Raw genomic sequence first — 17,191 nt, forward strand, 5'->3', positions numbered from 1 at the left:
GAAGAGCCGAAATCGCTAGCCCTTGTTATGCAAGGAAAGGTGGTCTGACTAACTACCATCGGTGGTAAGAAGGAACAGAGGGCTGGTGGTGCCTGATATACCGACACATGAATGTGGCACTCAAGGGAGCACCACAGTTGACCCCAAGGCAAAAATCTCCGATGACCGTGCATGTAGACGCCTAGAATGGAATCGACATAAGCAAAGACTTGAAGAACCGACCTTTTAGAGGAATGAAGATGTGCAGAAAACTAAAAATTCATTTTCCACATCTGAGAATTAATTCTGTATTTGGCTCCTGTACTGGGAAAGGCGTTTGTATGTTTAATCTTATTCTATTTCAGCATCAAACATAAAGGAATGATAAAATATGAGTAAAGCCATGTCCACACTAGAGAGCTTGCAGTGACAACAGCTGTACCAATGCAGCTGCACTGCTGCAAGATCTCTCGTGTAGTCACTCTATGCTAACGCGAGACAGCTCTCCCATCAACATAATTAAACCACCCCTAACAAGCAGCAGTAGCTATGTTGGCAGGAGAAGCTCTCCCGCTGACACAGCGCTGTACACACTACCACTTATGCCGGCAAAACGTATGTTGCTCAGGGATGTGTTTTCTCACACGCCAAGCAAGATACATTTTGCCGACATAAGTGTTAGTATAGACGTGGCCTAAGTGAAATGCAGAAAATTATATGTTGATGTAATGTTAAGATAGAGATTCGAGTCCCCAAAAGGCTATGAAACTCAAAAAGTTAGAGTTCTCATTTAACTCAGCTATACTGCATATGTCCAGTACCAAGGGTGAAATTCATCCAACCATAGAGCGCCTTCCTGGGCCCATGTATTAATCACTTAACTGACATACCAAGGATCACAACTGGTCTTGGGTTCTACATTGATCCATCAGCCACAGTCCTCATTATAGCAGCTGATTTGATTCTTCATTAAGTTTAACACAGCTGTGAACACAAGGTCTGAGACACTGACTGGAAGAATGCAAATCCAAGTCTCCCCCTCTCTCTATCCAATTACTCCAATAGTAACCCTTCCCCTAAGTAGTATGAATTATATTCTGTCATCAAGCCAGGGAGACATTTCAGTATGCACATACAGGCAGATGAGGTTTTCTTTAGAATGCATTGAAAGTTTAGTACTTTTAAAAGCAGCAGCTTTTTTGTTGTGGTGATGGGGGGACGGGAGAAAAATATTTTCATGTTTATTTTATTCTATAACCTTAGACCTTGACTCACTTACCTTCCACTTGTCCATCTTCTGCAACCTCCATTTTGTGCTTAATTTCTTTTTGTGAATCTTGCTGCATGTTTTCTCTTTGCTGCTTGGTTTGTTGCATAGTGTGAATCCTCCAGAGTTCACGAAGCTCTTCAACGTCTATGTCTGAATCTCGAGTTAGTTCTTTCACTAGTTTTCCCTTGGTAATGGTCTCTTTTTTTTGAGAGTCTGTGATGTCTTCACAAAGTAGACATTGCTCTTTTATCTCACACTCTCTTTTGTGTGTTTTCTCTAGTGTGGAATCCTGATCAATGACTACATCTACATCTGTGCCACATCCTTTACTGGATTGCATTTCTTGCAAAGATGGTTGATGAGCATCTGTAACTTTTTCCCCTACAGTGTCCTCTCCCTCCTGTATTGCCATTTCAACAGTTTCTGAACCCACAATATGAGTAACAAACCCACTGTCACTTACAGGCAGGTCGACACTGGATTTTAAGTCACTGGGAACATCAGTCGAGTCTGAAATTATTGTTAAACATTCTGCGCTAGTTTGATTTATTGTTTGGACAGATTCTGATGAGGCGCCAGAAGATTTGTCTTGTCGAAGCTCATCTGAAGAAACAAGTTCCTCGCATATTGGAGAGAGTTCCGATTCTGTGAACACATCCTCCGAAAGAGACTCCTCTGTGCTCCGAGGGGCTGTGCTGGCACTGTCATTCCCTGCATCCCGAACCCTTGAATCCATTTCATCTGTACTGCTTCTTGTAATTTTCTTGAAATGGCAGAGGTCCCTTACAGATAATGGTTCTACATCTCTGTGAAGCAAAGGAGAGTCCAAGTTATCACCACAAAGTGACTTTTATTCTGTCTACAACAGATTTTGCCAGTTTAGTAACATCAGTTATTGGGGTTTTTATTTTTTTTGGAGGAGGTGCAGGAGAGGGGAGCAACACTTATATACCAGCAAAGGCTCTAGTATAGACAGTTATACTGACAATGTGCTTTTGTCACTCAAGGAACTAGTACACTAGGAGGATTTGTTAGTATAGTCGATTTAGACCTGGCCAAATACAAAAGGTACATTACAGTAAGTATAAAGCTGACCATTTATTCACAGGGTAAGACACCAACACTATGTATTACCAATCTGAAGGTAGAGGTTTCAGAATAAATTAGCACAAGTGGTGCTAGGATATGGAGTACCAGGAGAAGATGGGGACAATAAGTATATATTTACTTGTATTTTTTGCAGTCAGAAGTAAACAAAACAAAGTTCTAGAAAGTGCCTGTTGTCTAGTGCCTTCTAGGAAGTCTGTGCCCTAAGGTCCCATCCTCTGGGGAAAGAAGCAAAAAAACTCACCTTCCATTTGAAAGGCATCTTCAGAACATTTTATCCCACAATACATATATCAAACGAATTAAATTCCTAGTAAGATTCAGATTCCATTACCAGTACAGGTAACATCTTCTTTAAGTATATATTGTATAATTGTTAAGATAGGAGGTTGGAATTAAGTTTCAGCCTGCATTTCAGATTAAGGCCTTGTCTACTCTACCAGGATAAGTCGACCTAAGTCATGCTACTCCAGCTACACAAATAATGTAGCTGGAGTCGAAGTAGTTTAGGTCGACTTACTGCGGTGTCTACACCGAGCTGCGTCGATGGGAGATGGTCTCGTGTCGACTTACCTTACTCCTCTTGTTCTGGTAGAATACTGGAGTTGACTGGAGAGTGCTCTGCAGTCAATTTAGCGGGTCTTCACTAGACCTGCTAAATCAACCCCCACTGCATTGATCACAGCAGTGTTGATCCTTGGTAAGTGTAGACATGGCCTTATAATGCTTAGGTAGTAAGCTATGAATTAAAGTGCGTTTGGATGGTAATGTCCTAAACTGACAATTTCCTCAATTTTTTAGTTACTGATAGGAAATGCATTTAAGCAATCTTAATGCTCAGTCACCAAAATCTATATGGAATATAAATACTGCTAAATATATTCCTTGCAAGCCTCAGCATATATTTGATCTTAACTAAATCAAAAGATGCCTCACGCCTACACAGACTGACATGAGCCCTTTAGCTTTTGTGAATTCTAAATTCCTTACAAATAAAGTTGGTGCAAGGTCTCAGATTTTTATTGTTGAAGCTTACAAAATTGAATGAGTTTTTGAAAGGGGGAAAGCAATTCTTCAAGTAGATAATCGGGAGAGAATCTGCAGAAGCAGAAATAAATGAGAAATAGGAAAGCCAATCAGAAGCGATCTTTAACCAAATTAAATAGTTTGCTAATCTAATTTAGCTACTGCTACCACAGCTCCAGATAAAGATTTTTTTTAATTTGAGTCTCATGCTGCTGCGATTTTACAAACATGACTCACTTTTTCAGGAGCCATAGCATAGCAGCATTTGGATTGCCGCTATAGTAATGGGGCTGCCAGAGGTTTGGGTTCTATTTAGATGTTTACAACTAAGATAGCAACATGACACACAAGGATTTTACAGAAGGCAGGTGTGAATTTTTACATATTCCTTTTTTAATTCCACAAACTGTAAGGTGACGAAGCATATAGACTATAGAACATGAAAAGCGTCCTCTCTCCAGGAGTTATGGATCTGAACATAAATGCCTCTGAAGCCATCTTACTTTGTAAATGTGTAATTCTGAGCTCAGTCACTAGGAAAAAATAATAGTAAAAGAAAAATCAGCTTGCCAGCTGCAGTATTTACATTTGGGAACCAGTAACAAAAGAAATGAGATTCCAGAGCCAATATCTGAAAAATCTTCTCAAGCCTATACAGATGTTTCTTTTAAGGTACTTTTGCTATGTGTAAATATGTAGATTATTATACTGGCCCAATGAACATACTGGGAATACAGTAACTCCTCACTTAATACTATAGTTATGTTCCTGAAAAATGTGACGTTAAGCGAAACAATGTTAAGCGAATCAGATTTCTCCATAAGAATTAATATAAAGGGGGAGGAGGTGGTGTTAGGTTCCAGGGAATTTTTTTTTTTGGCCAGAAAAAAGGCATTATGTACATTTTAAACAAAACTTAATACAGGCATAAGTTTTAAACAAACAATTTAATACTACAATAATCATTGCTGAGTATGAAGCAATGGGAGGTGCCCCCGCCTTACCCCACACAGGCACAACCCACTGGCTCTGCAGACAATGAGGCAGGCAAAGAGGCTGAAGGTGCCATAGGCTAGGAGAAGCACATTGTGTAGCAGCAGCTGCAGCTTCCCCTACTGTGCAAGCACCAGAGGCAAAGGGGATCAACCCTCGGCCTGCCCACTCCATCCCCTCCCCCAGGCCTCCACCCATAACCCGCCTCTTCTCCCCCGGCTGTTCCCTTTATTCTGCATGCCTCATCCTCGCTCCTCCCCCATCCCTCCCCTGCCCGCAGCAAATCAGCTGGTTTGTGGCATTCAGGAGGCAGGGGGAGCCTGCACGCCGAGTCCTCGCTCCTTCCCCCTCCCTCCTGAATGTTGCAAACCAGCTGATTGCTGCGGGCAGGAGGCGGTGGGAGGAGTGGGAAGGCACTGACCCGCGTGCGGGGTCTGCCAGCAGGCGGGAGGTGCTGGGGGGGGCGCAGGGGAGCTGATCGGGGGTCTGCCAGCTGTGGACAAAGCAGTCAGCCAAATGACGTTATAGCAGAACATTGCAGAACTTTAAACAGCACGTTCTGTAATGGAGCAGGGACGTAAGATCAAAACAACGTTAAGGGAGAGGATGTTAAGTGGGGAGTTACTGTATGTCCTATTAGTCTTATTGGGAGTTCTGTTAGTCCACAATGCTATTCAATGACACTGCATTCAGGCTGAATGGCTAGTAAACTTGAGAGGATTCGTCCAATTTCTTAAAATGAATAGGAAAACGACTGGATCATCACTCAGTTCTTTATGACTTTCTGAGCTTCAGCTGCCTGATTCAGGGACTGGCTCCAGTTGTAAACACATCTAAAACATCTGACACACCCATAGTACCACATACGCTATAAACAAACAAGTTTAAATTTTGAAATGTTGTAAAAACATGAGGCTGAAGAAACACTAATATGACTTAGGTGTCAAGCACAGAAAGAAAGATGAAGTGCAACTCTGAATATTATGATGAAATAGTCATTCCAGAGAAACCTGGAAAACAGCAATGCTTTGGAAAACTCAGCAAAGTACACCAAAGATTCATATGTAGGCAGAAGTGATTTCGGGCAATAACAAAGCAGCATCGAGATGACAGTCCCCATCTAACTCAGCTCTGAAGAGACCACACCTGAAATACTGCATTCAGTTCTCAGCAATTCATTATTAGGCACGGAACCTCCCACCCACTTATCAAAGAAAAAAATAAAATGATTGAGGGGCTAGAGATATTAACTCACTAGGAAAAAATAAGAGTTAAATACATATAGCTTTCTCTAACTAGGGTTGGGAGAGTGACACAGTAGCACAAATAAACACTAAGAAGGGAAAGAAATGTTAATAACAATATAAGGTGCTCTGAACTAGGAGTAATAGGATGAAACTGAAGCCAGACTTTCTTAAATATCAGGAAGGACTTCTCAACAAAGATCTACTGGGAGATTTCACAACTCTCCCTTTCTCCTCCCAATTACGCAGCACAGTTAAATTTGCTATAAAGAGACTCAATTTTCATGAGACATTTTGGGTCATTTTTATAGCTTCTTTATACCACCTCTATGTCATTACAAGCCCTATAATTCAGTTTGTCCAGAGGACATTGTTTCTGGTTGGCTTCCAAAGTCTTTTAGAGCCACAGAGAATGCAGCATAGCTAGACAAGTGCATCTCAACGTACCAGCAATTGTGTAGCCTGACTGTCCCTATTTTACCATGCTGCAGAACGTCTCCTTGGGCAAAATTATAAGGGTATTTCCTGGGTTCTTGAGACCCATTACTTAACTTGTAGAGCAAAGAGGGAGCATCTGGTGGTAGAGATAGAGAATAAAGGAAATTGAATTGCAAATTTCATTGTAGGTACTTATATCGCTCCCCTTCTGCCCAACATTCAAGTGCCGTTCAAGTAGAGAGCTGGTTGGGAATGTTTGGCAAATTATTTTTCAGTCAAAAAACACTGACTCGTTGAAACCAAGACTTTTCACTGCTATGGGATGACTTCCATAAATTTCTTCACTTGAAACTTTTTTTTTTTAAATTAAATTGAAGTGGCCCATTTTGATATTTTCTAAACAAATAATTCAAGTTTCCTGGTATGAATCTACTTTGTTTCTAAATTTAAGACTATTAGAGGGGAAAATTTTTAAATTTAAATGGTGAAAATTGAAATATGGTAGTATATTTTAAGTGACCTGAACTCAATTTTCTGGCTTGTCAATTTGTGAAAATTTTCATGATTTCAACTTTTCACCCCAATAAAGGGACAGTAACATTTTTTTAAATCCCAAATATTTTCCCAGGACAGGAAAACCATTTTCTGCCCAGCTCTATTCACGAACAATGAACTTTGACAGGTTTCAGAGGAACAGCCGTGTTAGTCTGTATTCGCAAAAAGAAAAGGAGTACTTGTGGCACCTTAGAGACTAACCAATTTATTTGAGCATGAGCTTTCGTGAGCTACATCATTACATCTGATGAAGTGAGCTGTAGCTCACGAAAGCTCATGCTCAAATAAATTGGTTAGTCTCTAAGGTGCCACAAGTACTCCTTTTCTTTTTAATGAATTTTGAGTATGTTAGCACTCTAAGACCGAAATATTCACACTCAAGTGCCTACTCCATATCTGTATGCACACACCTGATTTTTAGGAAGTACTTATTTTGACACCATAAAGATGAAAGCAAGTTGCCTAGTTTTATAATATCCAGTTTTGAAATTTTTGGCTTAAATTTTTGACTGCAGAGTTGCAGACTTCTTGCATAAACCCTGATTTACTCTAACAGAGTGAGCCACAAATTCTAAACCCCCATTTTCATTCTTTTGGTTTACAGAACTTGTGACAGAAAAAACAAAGTCTACAGCTCAGATTTCTCAGGATCTTTGGCATGTTGTTTTACAGTAGATTTTTAAAGAAGTGGATTTCAAAGTTAATACGTCTTGGAACACACACCCGCACACACAAGTTACACTGACCTACGCGCTTGTGTGGACAGCACTATGTTGGCGGGAGAGCTTCTTCCCCCCGACACAGTTACACCCAGTCGCAGGGGCTGGGGTAATTAAATAAAGAGGAGAGCTCTCCTGTCAGCTTAGAGCATCTGCACTCGCAGTGCTACAGCAGCGCAGTTGCGCCGCTGTAAGCTCTGTAGTGTAGCCACAGCCAAAGTCTAACGTCAGTTTTCCCTCTGAAAATGTACGTGGTTTGAAAAAAATACATTTGAACAGATGTTACAGATGGCATTTTGATCCACATCATCGGGTTATCTTCCTCTGGCATTTTTTCAAAGACACAGTATTGCTTTACCTTTGACTTACAACACAAGAATATATGTTAATTCGTTAACAAGGCACTTTTGAAAAAGTTACACATAGGAGGTAAACAGCCTAAAAAGATACCCTGTAAAGTGTTTGTGCCCTTCTGTTTTATGATTTCTAAGAGTAGCCCGATTTTTTAAAAAGTTCTGCTTGTTTTAATGTTAAGATAGTCAGGTCTCATTTACTCTGTTTTTGATCAAAATATGGACAACTGGAGAACTAGCAGGATAACACCCATTGACTAAAATAAACCCAAAGAAATTGAGAGGAAGGAATTTGGGGACAGATGATTTAAAGCTTTATAAACAAAAACTAAAAAGCCCCACGCTTATTACATAATGAACATTTAGGAAAAAGGCTCTTTGCTTAAGCTTCAGACTCCTTTTATACATCAATTGACTTTAGGGTGAGAAAGATCCTGCTCCATTTTCCAGTGCTCCAGCATTTATACAGATAATGAATCCTTTATTTTGCTGTTCACTGTATTCCTGATACTACTTTAAAAAAAAAAAAAAAAAGAGGCAGAAAAAAAATTCAGTCCTGTTTATACTTCACCAAAAAAAAAAAAAAAAAAAAAGGCACGTTTGCTTCTTTGGAAGTCAACCATGAAGCATATAACTAAGATTTCTATCTAAAATTACTCAAGGATTTCGGGCCATTTCAAAACTACTGTGTTTTGCAGTGGTCACCATCAAACAGTTAGTTTGTTAACCATTAGAATAGGAAAGCAATTGTAAATATGGGGCAAAAATATATTAATTATTGCCAAATGCTAACTTTCTAAATAGTTGATGATGCCCAGGAGATAAGGAAGCTATAATTCATTTGATGTATGTAGAACATACAATAAACCAAGAAAATGAAAATAATAAAGCAGTTTTCCAGGTCTCTCCAAGTTAATCTTTGATATTCTCAAAAAAAGTTTACTCTGTTTTACTATATAGTTACTAATGCAGATGCTATACAACTTTTTGCCAAGTTTTACAAATACTAGTCTATCTTACATGGGTAACGAATCCTTTATTTTGCTGTCCACAATTTCTTTATACAGAGCAGCTGACATCACTTCTTCCATTGGACACATGATGCCATACTCTTCACAGCCGTTCTCTTGGACCATTGGATCAGTTTTATGTGGATCAAACATTATGTTATTTGGCGTCACTAGCAGCACACCATTGACCGAACCCTAAAACGAGAGGGAAAAAAAGCGATAAAGGTTTCCTTCAAGTTTTAGTTTATCCTCAGTTCTTTAACTAAAGAAAACTACTTTGAAACACCTTTCCTACGAGAATAGCATCTTTTCTGGGGCTTGTCCATCCTAAAGTAAACTTTGCTAGCTAACAATAGTGCCACAAAACCTTCTTGTGCTCTGCAACCAACCACACAAATCCCTATAGTTGAAGAGAATACCTTCTCTCTTCAAGTAGATGTGGACCATTGCTGCCCATTTTTCAGGGCAAAAAAAAAATCTCAACTCTTCCCTACTTGATGGCTCTACACACTAGTTGTGCTGTTGAGTGTGTTCAAGAATTCCAGCAAGCATGCTAAGCAAAGCCTCGGCAAGGAGGAGATGTTCGTCTACAGATGGTGACCATAAGGATCTGAGTAAGTTTCAGAAGAAACTTAAGAGTCATTGTTTCAGAGGTTTGCTGCTTGACCCTTCTCAGAGTTGTACAGTTCAGAGGTAAGCCAGAGAGAGCATTTTATGCTAGCTATTTGCCTCTGCTTCCCCTCATACTAAGTGGCAGAAGTATGGGTACCTCTACACTGCAAGAGACAACAGGCAGCAGTGAGTATTAGAGCTTGGGTCAACTGAAAATAGCAGTGTAGACGTTTGGACTCAGGCCTGTCCTCTGAGACCTGGCAAGGGAGGATTTTTTGCCCCATCGCAAGAGCCCAAGTCATAGATCTTCTTTTGCAGTGTTGACATACCCTATGTGTCTGGCATAAACCTCTCTGGTTTACCTAATTGATGGACCCATCAATCAGGTAATTATAAAGAAATAATGCAAGTAATAAATACTTTACAAAATACAACTTAAAAAGATATTTTACTTTTACATTATTAAATTTAACATATTACAAAATAAAGTTCACTTAAAATGTTACACTAAATATCCCTTTGGTTCAATGCATGCAAGAGATAATTAAGCGATTTCTAAAAATATAATACAGACAGACACCAAAGAGTAATAATGTTTGTCACTAATAACAGATTACATTAGATATTTTAGATATTCTGGTGTTTTTGTTTTGAAATCACAAATTCATACAGAGCCTCAATCCTTCACCACTGAAATTCAGCCACCTCCTAGGTGAGATACTGAAACTGTTTAATAAACTAAACCTCTTTTCTGAAAGTTTCTAACAAAACAACTAAGATTACTATAAGAAAGATTAGAGAATATTTTTCAGTTTTGCTTTGTGTATTTCCTGGCACTTTATATATAGCTAAGTTTCACTGTTTCTCCTTCAGCCATTCATCATCTTCTGCCCATCTGTGTGGGTTTTCCACCAATCCACACAACAGGGGGAAAAATATACACATTTTAAAAATATGAAAGTGAGTTGTAAATACCATAACATTGGTAGGGGAAACTGAAGAGATGGCATAGTACCTTTAAAACTACTTCTGGGTTTTTTTTTAAGTGATTAGACTTCAAGTTGACAATGTCTTTTAAATGAACAGTTCACAGGCACACTACATTTTCAGGGATTTAACATCTTTTGTGATAAAGATGAGCATTTAGATTGGCAAAAGTGGCATTAGGAAGTGAAATTTGCTCCATTTACAAGATCACTCCCCTTCCCGATCTCCCCCCTCCCAACTACAGGTTCTGTAAACTCAACCTATAATACAAAGAGTAGTGTTGTTTCAGATTCCTGCATAATCAATAAAAAGACTGTGCAACTGCAATTTTAGTAACAACTCCACTGATGTGAGACAGAAGAGACTTTACTTAGCACCACAAGGCACCCAGAGTTGTGGGAGAATAAAGGCTTTTTTGCTAGTAAAGTAAAGAACCAAAAATGCACAAAGACTAAATCTGCTGAAGAAAAGTGATGGCATTTTTACACTCACTTCTTTTAAAACATGGAAGTATATTAATCTCTACCAATGGTTAAGTCTTTTCTGAAAGGCAGCAACTGTAGCAGTTCAGCATCCTACAAACAATTTACACAAAGGATATTGCTGCAGCTTAATCCTAAGGATTTTAATTTATTTATTTTTAAGTGTGGCCAGAGCCCAGAGCAGAGAAAGCAAAGATCACGGTTCCTGGGGTGCCAGGAAACAGAAGCCAAACTCTGGATTCAGAGAGAAGGCCAACACAGGATTATGAGGTTCTAAGTAGTAACCACAGTTAAACATTTAGATCAGATCTAGACTACAGAAGATTCTGTAGTCTATCTCTAAGAGAAGAAAGCCCTGCAATTACTTGGATGGTGGCTAAAAATATACCTAGGATTTTTATACTGCTTACATTGCTGTAGTACTTAAGTGCACGTACAGCAGTCACACAAGTCTTCCCCAAAAGTTTACCATAACAGAGGTAAAAAAAGGAAAGTCCTCACTGGAATGGAACATCAGAATCAGGATATTCACAGGGGCAACATTTTTCAGAGTAGCAGCCGTGTTAGTCTGTATCCGCAAAAAGAAAATAGTGGCACCTTAGAGACTAACAAATTTATTTGAGCATAAGCTTTCGTGAGCTACAGCTCTTAAAACCGATCTCAAAATATGTAACAACTTTGAAATAGTATTCTTTAAATCCTGGTCTTAAGGAGAGTAGAGAGTTAACTAGATATGGATACTCATTGCTTGAGACTAACTTTGTAGCCTGGTCGACAGTGAACAGAAAATTACTTAAAAAATTAAGCTGGCAAAGATACAGAAGTGAGTGAGGATTTAAAAGAAAAAGGTAACCCCAAATTCAAGCCCAGCAAGTCTACTTTATGGCTTTCAACATAATCTAAGCTCTCCATCAATCATGCCTCATTTCATCATCTTCAGGACAATCAACACTGAACAGTGCATCCGATGAAGCGAGCTGTAGCTCACGAAAGCTTATGCTCAAATAAATTGGTTAGTCTCTAAGGTGCCACAAGTACTCCTTTTCTTACTGTGAATAGTGAGGCTGCATAGTCTCATGAGCAAAAGAACTTTGGGGAAACGACGCCAAACCCTTAAAATAAAAATCTGATTTGTTGTACTATAGCCTGCACTGGGCATTCACGTTTCCAGGATTGGATCTTTATCTCTACTTGGGCTGTTTACTACCCTAAGCTCTTCCTTACTGCATCAAGGACACAGTGTTGAAGGACCCAAAATGCCCACACTAAAAGCAAAGCATTTTTCATTAGTGAACAGTTGTCATCTTGACGGTTACTGCGTACACTGACAAACTGCTCAGCTTTATTTGAAGTGGAGAGACATACACATGCTCTCAGTTATAGATTCTCAGACACTTCAAGAAAGTCATGAAAGTTTACCAGGCCAGGTAGAACCCTCTCAACCCCACATCTGCCACTTTTTAACATGATGGTGAAAAACAAAAATACAAGTGCTATTTCACTCACCAGTAAGAAAAACAGATTTCAAATCACCAAGACAAAATAATTTTACAAGCCATTTTTATGCTGGTTAAGGGAATCCTAGAGACTAAAACAGTATCCAAAAGGGTACGTGCAAAGAATCAGCTGTATGTTTACTTCTGCTAAAGTTCACCTTGCCACATACTGACAAGCATGTTTTTCACATTTACTAGGTATTACCACAATAGCTAAAACAGTTTGCCTCAATTTACTCCAGAGAAGTATCAAGGACAAAATTTATTTCAAGAATAAAGTTTTGACGAACTTGGATAGGACTTTGCTTTTATAAGCTAATCACTGAGGCACAGGGGATTATAAATGCACTCTTTCTGCTGGTGGGCCTACAGCCAACATGAAAATCTGAATACCCTTGGGGAAGAGGACAAACTCAAAGAAAGGGCGTTTTATTGTACTTGGAGGTTTCCCAAAACAAATCAAAAAGATACACTTGGTGACTAAGGCAACTGGTATCTTTAGGTAGCTGCCCTTGAAGTGCCTGGAAGACAAATTTTCCAGTTCTACAGCTGCAATACAAAAAGCTTGTGAGCCCCTAGTTTGGGGAAAAAAAATGTTTCTGCTCCTTCCCTAAACGCCAATAGTACAAGTCAGTCATTTAAGGTCTAACTTCAGCCAAGTACCCCATATTACAGGGCCTGGGGAGACAGTACAAGGGGAAAAAAAAAATCCTTGGAGGTCCTTAGATGTGCATTATAGACTTCCATAGTGTTCTTCGGCACATGTTTAAGCACAAGATGAACAGCTGACTCCAGACTCCTTGGATAAAGCAGACTTAGTGTAGGATTTCATAACTCTTGACCAAGAGCTGGCCTAGCTTTTTTGTTTTGTTTTAAGCAAACAAGTCTTGTTGGCAAGCTGTTTGCTGTGATTCAGCTATGCACCTGTAATGATTTAAGGGTTTTTCTTTCTTTCTCTCACTGAAGGAAAAACTAACTTGTGGCAGCTTCCCTATCTCTACAATAGAGAGCTTTAGCAGTTGAAAAGGAACACGCTGGCCCTCCAATACATCACTAATACTTCCGTCAGACTTTCCCATTTGTAATGTTACTGGGGTGACAACAAGCATTCTGTGCTGTGAAAGAAAACGCACAACCACTCCTCCTCAGGGATGCTAGTTTTGTCACAGCTTTCACAAAACCTTTACAGCTCTTCTGTATACAAACTAGGAGAGCTCAGGCTTCAGAGGAACAGCCGTGTTAGTCTGTATTCGCAAAAAGAAAAGGAGTACTTGTGGCACCTTAGAGACTAACCAATTTATTTGAGCTCACTCGTTCCTATTAAATTCCTTTTCATACAGACTAAACACAAGTTGAACAAAGAAGCCTGTGTAATCGTGGATTTCTCAATAGCGGATGGTTCCTGATTTTACATTCTCTTCATTCAGATTTCTAACCTATACTAATAAGTCTGCTTTATTATATACACATTTGATTCCAATTAGGGCTGTCAATTAATCCCATTTAACTCACACAATTAACTCCAAAAAATTAATCACGGTTTTAATCGCACTGTTAAACAATAATAGAATACCAATTGAAATTTATTATAAATATTTTTGGATGTATTTCTACATTTTCAAATATATTGATTTCAATTACAATACAAAGTGTACAGTGCTCATGTTATATTATTATTTTTAGTTAAAATATGTGCACTGTAAAAAAAAGATTATTTCCTGTAAATGTAAACAAACTTGTTTGCCTTAGCAATTGGCTGAAAGAGCAGTAGGACTGAGTGGACTTGTAGACTCTAAAGTTTTACATTGTTTATGTTACATAACTACACTCAAAAAACAAAACAATCTACATATGTAAGTTGCACTTCCATGATAAAAAGATCATACTTCAGTACCTGTATGGTGTGAATTGAAAAATATTATCTCTTTTGCTTATCCTTTTACAATGCAAATATTTGTAGTAAAAAATAATAAAGTGAGCACTGTACTCTTTGTATTTATGTTGTAATTAAAAATCAATATATTTGAAAATGTAGAAAAACATCCAAAAATATTTATAATAAATTTCAACTGGTATTCTATTAACAGTGTGATTAAAAATGATTAGTTTTTTTAATTGTTTGACAGCCCCAATTCATATACATTACACACAATAAGCTATAAATAGTTAATATAAACATACTGTGAATTTAGTATTCATTGAATATGCCAAACTGATGGAACGTGAGACCATAGGTATGTACAGACTACCAATAGCGGTCAGGAAGCGCATGGAAACTTGTACTGCTACTGTTAGTGTCCCTACCAATGAACGAAGACCACCTTAGTGATGAGAACATAGTCTCAAGAGAAGTTAAGGCTTGAAAAGGCATAAAAACTGAACTATCAAATAGCGTGCTGCCAACTGTGCTGGTGGTTTTGCAACACACACCCACCCACCCCTCTTTTCATATCTTATGGCCTAGTTTCTAGTCAATTAGTTATCTGATTGACAGAAAAGGAAGTTTTCTAACACATTAACACTAGCTCTGGATCCCAGTTTGTAAAAGTCCTATCCTATCACAGTTTTGTCTAAGGGTGACAGGGTTGATGGGAGGAACAAAAATACTTTGAGATGTAAATGCGACAAAAGGTTAACATAACTTGGTTGGATTACTGACGTGCAAAGCATGCAGGTCTCTGTTCCTCCTTTCAGCAACAGGATATCGTGCCTGGTGTGGAAAGCAAAACTCAAAGTAGGGCACTCATGAAATTCTGAGGGTCTATGGCACCAGGTCAGAAAGATGTGGGAGCATTCAGAGGATCTAGCCAGTTGGTAGCATGAGAATTTCTAATTATAGATTGGCTGATTCTCCTTGAGTGATGGGAGCTTTCTCTCAAATAATGGCTTGGGCTGTTCTAGCTCCTAATTAATTTGATTGATATAATGTGTGTGAGAGAGTGAAAGTGAGACACCCAGTCTGAGGGAATTCTGCACCAAAAAAATAATAAAAATTCTGTGCACAATATTTTAAAGTTCTACAAAATTTTGCATATTTTATTTGTCAATAAATAAATGTGGAAGCTCCAGCATGGCAGTGGGGAGCACAGGCCAATGGCTGCACAGAAGTGCAAGATGACCCTGCAGCGCCCCTCTTTCCTCCCTCTCGACCCAGACTCGGCGGTGAACTGCACCCGACCCGGACACAATGCAAGGGTCGGGCCTGCCCCACAAACACCCCAGGGCCCTACGTCTTCATGCCAGGTGCACCAAGATAGTAAGCAAGAGGGACAGAGTCTCTCACCCACCCACGGCTTTCAATCTGGGTGTGGGGCAAACAGGCTCAGCTCAGCAGAATCCAAGTAGGGAGGGACTTAGTGTGTGTGTGTGTGTGTGTGTGGGAAAACCAGATGTGGTGTGAGAGGGTTCTGTGTGGGGCAATCTGGGTATGGGTGGCTCAATGGGGGGGTCCAGGTGTGGGGCAATGGGACTCTGCAGGGGAGTCCAGGTGAAGGTAGTTGGGGCTCAGCAGAGGGACTGGGACTTGGTGGGGTGGAGGTCTGGGTGAAGCTGGTTGTGGCTCACTGGGATGGGGATCCAGGTGCAGGGGACTCGTCGGGAGTCTCATCGGGGTGGAGGTTTGAGTGCAGGGGCCATCTAGGTGCAGGGGTTGGGGTCCAGATGTGTGTGTGGGGCGGCTTGGCAGTGGTACAGGTGCAGTGGGCGTTCTGGATGCTGAGGGCTTGGCGGGGCAGGGAGGGAGAGAGATTAGGTGGAGAGGGAAGCAGCTCCCTGTACAGGGATTCCCCCGCCCCATAGGCAAGGAGTGATGGGGACAGGAAGTGGGGAGGTGGAAGGGTACGGAACTTCCTGCAGTCAAGGAGATTTCTGGGGCTGCATCTTGCCTTGCCCCAGCTGGTCCATGCAGGGGAAGAATAAGTCCCATCCTCCCCAACCCGCACTAGCAGCTGAGTCCAGAGCAGGGTAGGAGCCACCGGTTGGGGGTGACCCCAGTCCTGTCCTGTCCCTCTGCAGTGATTTCTCTCTCCATCGGCTGCTCCAGATGCCTGAAATGACTGCTGGGGAGAGTTGTATGACCATTCTTACAGCTTCTCTTTGCTTCCCTCTCATTTTCTGCAGGGAAGCAAAGAAATCTGTAGGGACATGAATTCTGCATACACACAGAGGTGCAGATTTCCCCCAGGAGTAGTTTACAAATAAAAATTTTCTATGAAAGCATATTCCTTATAGACAATTACTTCCATGTTAGAAACCTGGAATCACCAGACTGGATCAGACCAAAGGCATATTGAGTCCAATATCCTGTCTGACCCAGTGGTCAGCACCAAAAGCTCGAGAGCAAGGTGTAAAAATGAGACAAATATGCAGGTGTGCAGTGGTGCGACTCCTATATTACATCTCATCCTGATTTCTAGTAATTGAAGATTGGCTTAAGCACTGAAGCACAAGGTTTAATATTCCTTCCACTAAATTTCTAAACATTGACACTCTAATATTCTGGATGTGAATATAAAAGAAGTGTCTAATCCCTTTTTGAATCTTCAGTTCTTAAGATCAACTTCCTATGGCAGAGAGCACAACAGTTTAATTATATGTTGTGTGAAAAAGCATTTCCTTTTATTGCTTTTGAATTTGCAACCTTTCAATTTCATTAAATGTCCCCTTGTTCTTGTGTAATGAGATAAGGCGTGAATGAAGCTCTCTATCTACGTTCATTATTTTAAATACTTTTACCATGTCTCCTCTTATTCACCTCCTTTCTAAGATAGGCTCCTAATTTTTTTCAATTTCTCTTCATGGGAGTTTTTCCTGTGCTGTCTCAACAATTCCCGTTCTCCTTTTCTGAACCTCCTTGAATACAGCAGTAACCTTTTGAGACCTGGGTGCTCATTATTAAATACAGTATTTTATATGGGACCG

General features: G+C 39.9%; 1 protein-coding gene across 3 annotated transcripts in view; it reads right to left on the reverse strand.

Annotated features, from left to right (window-relative positions):
* OXR1 (oxidation resistance 1) overlaps window positions 1–17,191 on the reverse strand; it is a 404,974-nt gene that overhangs the window by 68,016 nt on the left and 319,767 nt on the right. For all 3 annotated transcript variants that reach the window (XM_048841476.2, XM_048841475.2, XM_048841479.2), the window contains 2 exons: window positions 8,705–8,889; window positions 1,259–2,055 (listed from right to left, as the gene is read on the reverse strand). In XM_048841476.2, the coding sequence (XP_048697433.1) occupies window positions 1,259–2,055; window positions 8,705–8,889 (982 nt within the window). The remainder of the gene's footprint in view (window positions 1–1,258; window positions 2,056–8,704; window positions 8,890–17,191) is intronic.

Source organism: Caretta caretta, chromosome 2 (genome assembly GCF_965140235.1).
Source record: "Caretta caretta isolate rCarCar2 chromosome 2, rCarCar1.hap1, whole genome shotgun sequence".
NCBI classification, from domain to species: Eukaryota; Metazoa; Chordata; order Testudines; family Cheloniidae; genus Caretta; species Caretta caretta.